At 40.4% G+C, this 5,607-nt stretch overlaps 1 protein-coding gene across 1 annotated transcript; it reads right to left on the bottom strand.

The window, feature by feature from the left end:
- Positions 1 to 470: 470 nt before the first annotated feature.
- On the bottom strand, positions 471 to 1,449 carry LOC138340468 (uncharacterized). The gene is made up of 2 exons (XM_069292193.1): positions 1,154 to 1,449; positions 471 to 732 (listed from the first exon to the last, which is right to left on the bottom strand). The coding sequence occupies exons 1-2, from the start codon at positions 1,447 to 1,449 to the stop codon at positions 471 to 473; spliced, it is 558 nt and encodes a 185-aa protein (XP_069148294.1).
- Between the last annotated feature and the right edge of the window lie 4,158 nt (positions 1,450 to 5,607).

The following is a 5,607-nucleotide window of genomic DNA, read 5'->3' as shown; positions in this document are numbered from 1 at the left end:
GAGATAAAGAAACGTAGACTTAAGTGAAGGAAGTCTAACCTCAAGAGCTAAGAAGATGAGGGTAGCGGTATCTCATATCGGCCTCGGCCTCCCACATAGCAGCCTCAACAAGATGATTCCTCCACAATATCTTCACTGTGGAAATCTCTTTGTTCCTTAGCCCATTGACCAGTCAGTCTAAAATCTTAATAGGTACTTCCTCATATGAAAAGTCTTCATCGACCGCTAAACCTTCAACACGTAGAATTGATGTTGGATCACCTAGGCACTTCTTTAACCTAAAGACATGAAAAATTGGATGAACAAAATCTAACTACGCAGGCAATGCCAACTTATAGGCCACCTCACCTACACGATATAGGATCTCATATTGACAAACATACATCATACTCACTTCCCCTTCCTACCAAACCTCATAACCCCCTTTATAAGTGATATCTTCAAATAGACATGGTCACCAACATAAAACACTAAGGGCCGTTTTTGTTGTCTGCATAATACTTCTGCCGAATGTAAGCGGTAGCCCACCTATCTCTAATCACTATAAACTTCTGTAAGGACTTATGAATACTCTTTGGACCCAAAATGTATGACTTTCCAACATCGAACCACCCTACTTTAGACCTACACCTTTTACCATACGACGCCTCAAACAGTTCCATCCCAATGCTGGAGTGATAGCTATTATTATACAAGAACTCTATCAAGGGCAGAAGATCATCCCGGCTACCCCTGAAGTCAATCACACACCCCCTCAACATATACTTCTATGTTTGAAAGGTGCGCTCAGCCTACCCATAAGTATGAGGATGAAAGGCAGTACTAAGCTTTATGTACGTGCCTAAGTTCTTCTAGAAAGATCTCCAGAAATATGAAGTGATTCAACTCCTCTATTTGAAATGATAGAGAAATGAATCCCATGCCATGTCACAATCTCATCAATGTAGAGTCTCGCATAATTCTCGGCTCTATAAGTACAATTCACACAGATAAAGTGGGCAGACTTAGTCAACCTGTCCACAATAACCCATATAGAGACATGTTGTCTCTTAGTCTTTGGAAAACCAACCACGAAGTCCATATTAATGGCCTCTTATTTCCAAGTCGGAACCTCAATAATCTGAGTAAGACCGTCTTGCTTAAGATGTACTACCTTACCTGTTGACAATTATGACACTTGGCCACATATTCTTCAATGTCCATCTTTATGCCATCCCACCAATAGATCTGATTAAATTCATGGTACATCTTGGTGGAAGCTTGATGTATGGAATATTTGGAATCATGGGCCTCTGCAATGATCCTGGTCCGCAAATCATCCAAATCTGGTACACAGAGCGTGTTCTGGTACCTAAGTATGTCGTCATCTCCCAAAGCAAAAGACTCATTCATCTTAACCAACATAAAGTCATTCAGCTCCATCAACATAGGATCTAGATACTGACCCATTTTGACTTCAATTACTAAGGATTATTCAGAACTAGGTTGAACTGAAAAACCCTCACTAGTAGAGTCAACTAACCGCACACCCAGTCTGACAAGTCTGTGTACATCTTTAACCAACTCTTTCTTCTTATCCTCAATTTTGGATGTACTTACCATGCTCATCCTACTCAAAGCATCAGCTACAACATTAGCCTTACCTGGATGGTAGTGGACATTCATGTCCTAGTCCTTCAAAAGCTCTAACCACCTCCGCTGACGTAGATTCTACTCCCTCTAAGTGCAGACTTACTAGCGACTTTTGTGGTCTGTGAAGACATCCACATTCACTCCATCCAAGCAGTGTCTCCAAATTTGAGTGCAAACACCACAACTGCCAAGTCCAGGTAATGAATGGTATAATTTTTTTCATGAACCTTGAGTTGTCTGGATGCATAAGCTATCACCTTACCACCCTGCATAAGAACACAACCCAAAGAAACCCTAGATGCATCACAATAAACAGAGAAATACTCACCACAATTAAGCAAAGGGAGCACCGTGGCTGAAGTGAGTCTGTCCTTGAGCTCCAGGATACTCTTTTCACAAGTATTTGTCTATTAAAACTTGGCCTTCTTCTTAGTTAAAGATGTCAATGAGGCAGTAATGGAAGAAAAACCCTCCACGAACCTTCGATAATAAGCAGCCAATCCCAAGAAGCTACGAATATTTATTGGAGTAAGAGGATTTTTTCCAGTTCTTAACAGTGACAGGATTTTTTCCAGTTCTTAACAGCCTCAGTCTTTCTAGGATCTACTTCCACACCTTTGTCGCACAAAACATGACCAAGGAAGGTCATTAATGTAATCCAAAATTTACACTTGCTAAATTTGTCATACAGCTAATGTTGTCTAACTACCAGCAAGGTTAGTCTCAAATGTTGTTCATGCTTTTCCTTAGTCTTAGAGTAGATGAGAATGTCATCAAAGAATACTATGACGAAAAAGTCAAGGTATTCACGGAAGACCTTGTTCTTGATATCCATTAATGCGGCAGGTGCATTCGTGTGACTAAATGACATAACTAGGAACTCATATTAACTATAACGGGTACGAAAGACTATCTTTGAGATATCTAAATCCCTAACCCTTAGCTAATGGTACCCCGAACAAAGATCAATCTTCGAGAAGAAAATAGAACCTTGGACTTTTTTGAACACGTAATTTTTGGGAAATGGATACTTTATCCTGATAGTTACTTTGTTGAGTTCTTGATAATCGGTACATATTTCCTTCTAAGAAACAACTCTGGAGCGCCCCAAGGGGATATGCTCGCCTGAATGAAATCGTTATCAGTGATATCTTTTAACTGCAGCTTCTACTTTTTGAGTTCAGGTGGATCCATTCTGTAAGGAGGAATTTAAATTTGTTTAGTATCGGGTTTTAAGTCGATACCAAAGTCAATTTCACAAGGGGGAGGAACTCCAGGCAAATAATTAGGAAATACATCATGGAACTCATTCACTACAGGCACTGATTCTATGGAAGAAATGTCATGATCTAAATCATTTACACTCACAAGATGACGGAGCAACCCTTTGGATATCATTTTATTGGCCTTAAGCTTCGAAATCAAGGAATTAGGACGACTCGAGTCGTACCCCTCCCAGACCTGCTCATCTTCATTAGGGAAAAAAATCTTACAACCCTACTACGACAATCCATATAATTATAACAACTAAGAAGCCAGTCCATACCAAGAATAACATCAAAATCATGCATTGGTAACTCAACTTAGTCTGCACAACATAGTCTCATGCATTGGTAACTCAACTTAGTCTGCACAACATAGTCTTACCACATACAACTATTAGGAAATCCTTGCATACTCTATCAATTCTTACATTTTCTCCTAAAAGGTGTCCTAAAAACTAAAGTATCATGTAGAACTTCATGAAATATCTCAAAAGTGGGAGAAAGTAAAGGTGTTACAAAGGAAAGCGTAGAACCTCTATCAAGTAAAGCATAAAAAGAAGTTGAGCTGGAGCATACCTGTGACAACATCAGAGGACTTCTCCTTATCCTCCCTGCCCAGCAGGGCGTAAAAACTTTTCCTCTTAAGAGGCTCGGCTACTTCTGCACCCTGTGGATTAGGCCTAGGCTGCACATTACCTCCAGCTTGACCCTTGTTCTGTGGGAAGTCCTTAATCATGTGTCCGCTCTTACCGCAACTGAAACAGACATTAGTGCTCTATCTACACTATCCAGTGTGAGAACGGCCACACTTAGCATAGTTCTTTTTGGACGCTACATATCACCTTCATTGCCCTTCTGGGGATCGGGTATGCCTGCTCTAGTTAGGGCTGCTCACGGACGCCAAAATTGTTTCTGTTGCCTCCATTGCTAGGACTTGCCTTAAAATGAGGCTTAGGTCTACTAGCATCATGGACGCCCCTCTTCTTCTAGCTGTCCGACACCTGATGGACTTGCACCATGAACCTTGAGAGGTCCATGTTATTATGGAGCATCGCAGTCAAACACTCCTTCTCCAGATCTCCGGTGATTCCAGTGAGGAACCTACTCATCTCATACCTTCTGTTAGATACAACGAATGTAGTATAAATGGATAGTTTAACAAACATCAGGGAATACTCCGTGAATGTCATTGATCCCTGCTTAAGGTTGATAAAATTCCTCAACCTCGGCCTCTCTAATCTCCCTGGGGAAGAATCTCTACAGGAAGGTTGTCTTAAACAGTTATTAAGTGATCGGAACTCCACCTAACGCTCGGCTATCCAGCCACATCTTTCACCAAGTTTGTGCAACATCCTTAAGCTGATAGGAAGCAAACTCATCTTTCTCTGTATCCGTGGCCCCCATGGCAACCAAAATCTTATGTACCTCGTCGAAAAACTCATGGGGATTTTCTGAAGTCCTGGACCCTGTAAAAATAGGAGGATTCATCCTCGTGATGTCTCATAGCCTGCAAGCCATGCTATGAACCGGTGGGTTTTACCTTTTTAACATTTTCCCGATTGACTTGGTTAGTCATGGACAGGGCCTACATAGTGATGGTCTTTGAGATCTGGTACAAAGATGGTCGCACCTCCACATTAGTCAACCGAACAGGGTTAGCCGACATAGCCTCTCCTTCATCTGGAGCCAGAGGTTAAACCTAATTGACCATAGCAGCTACTCGTCCTCTCCTCTGACCAATATTTACTGTAGTATTCATTCTCTGAAAACAACATGGATTGATGTTAGACACACTCAAAACATACGGAAACCAGAGAATAGGAAAAGGCACAATAAGATCAAAAGAAGGGAATTTTCTTACGCATCATGTAGTCTATAATTCAAGATAGTGGTGCACTTCACTACCATGAATTAGAAACTACTTCATGTGGTTGATGTGAACATTTTATACTCGAAACGTAACTTCACTCTCATACCAACATTGTCACAACCATAGTTTAGGCCCCAGATGAGACCGACGACGTTGACCTCTTAGATATCGCAGTGAACCCTACATATGTCATCGATAATTAATCTAGGTTATTTTAACGGAAAATTTGAACTTTTTGTTTCTTAACATACATGTAAGTCATGCTACTTAAACTCATATACTTTCACCATCAACCATCTAACATTAAGATCATCAAATGAAAAAATAATAATTCAATGGTGCATTAAAGGTATACTTGCCATAATGGCACCAATATAATGTCTTAAATAAAAAAAGGGAAAGAAAAGCTAGTGAATCATAACCTACTAACTCAATCATATAACTAACTTATTTAATAAAATAGGCAAGCCTCCTCAAATGCATGAGGGCGTACCAAGTCTGGATGAATGCTTCACGTCCGGATGGCTTCAGCGTCGACCTGTAAGCTCTAACGTCCACCTTTTCCTGCATTTAAAAATATAGGGTTGTATGGGCTTACTACAAAATTGTACTTAGTATGGGTATATTCAAGCACACACCAAGGACATGCATCAGTAAGAATGTCTTTTTTCTAACAACATAATTTATGGAAAGTCAAGTCAGTAGACTTCCCACATTTGGGTTAGGAATGTTAGTGGACCTGGCAAATTTGGATTAGGAAAGTAAGTGGACTTGCCAAATTGGATTAGGAAGGTCATTCCATGTGAGTGACATGCATCATCATACGTATTATATTGCACA

This window comes from Solanum lycopersicum, chromosome 12 (genome assembly GCF_036512215.1).
Source record: "Solanum lycopersicum chromosome 12, SLM_r2.1".
NCBI lineage: Eukaryota > Viridiplantae > Streptophyta > Magnoliopsida > Solanales > Solanaceae > Solanum > Solanum lycopersicum.
Note: the sequence above shows the minus strand (reverse complement) of the source record. Positions and strands in the feature narration are given on the sequence as shown.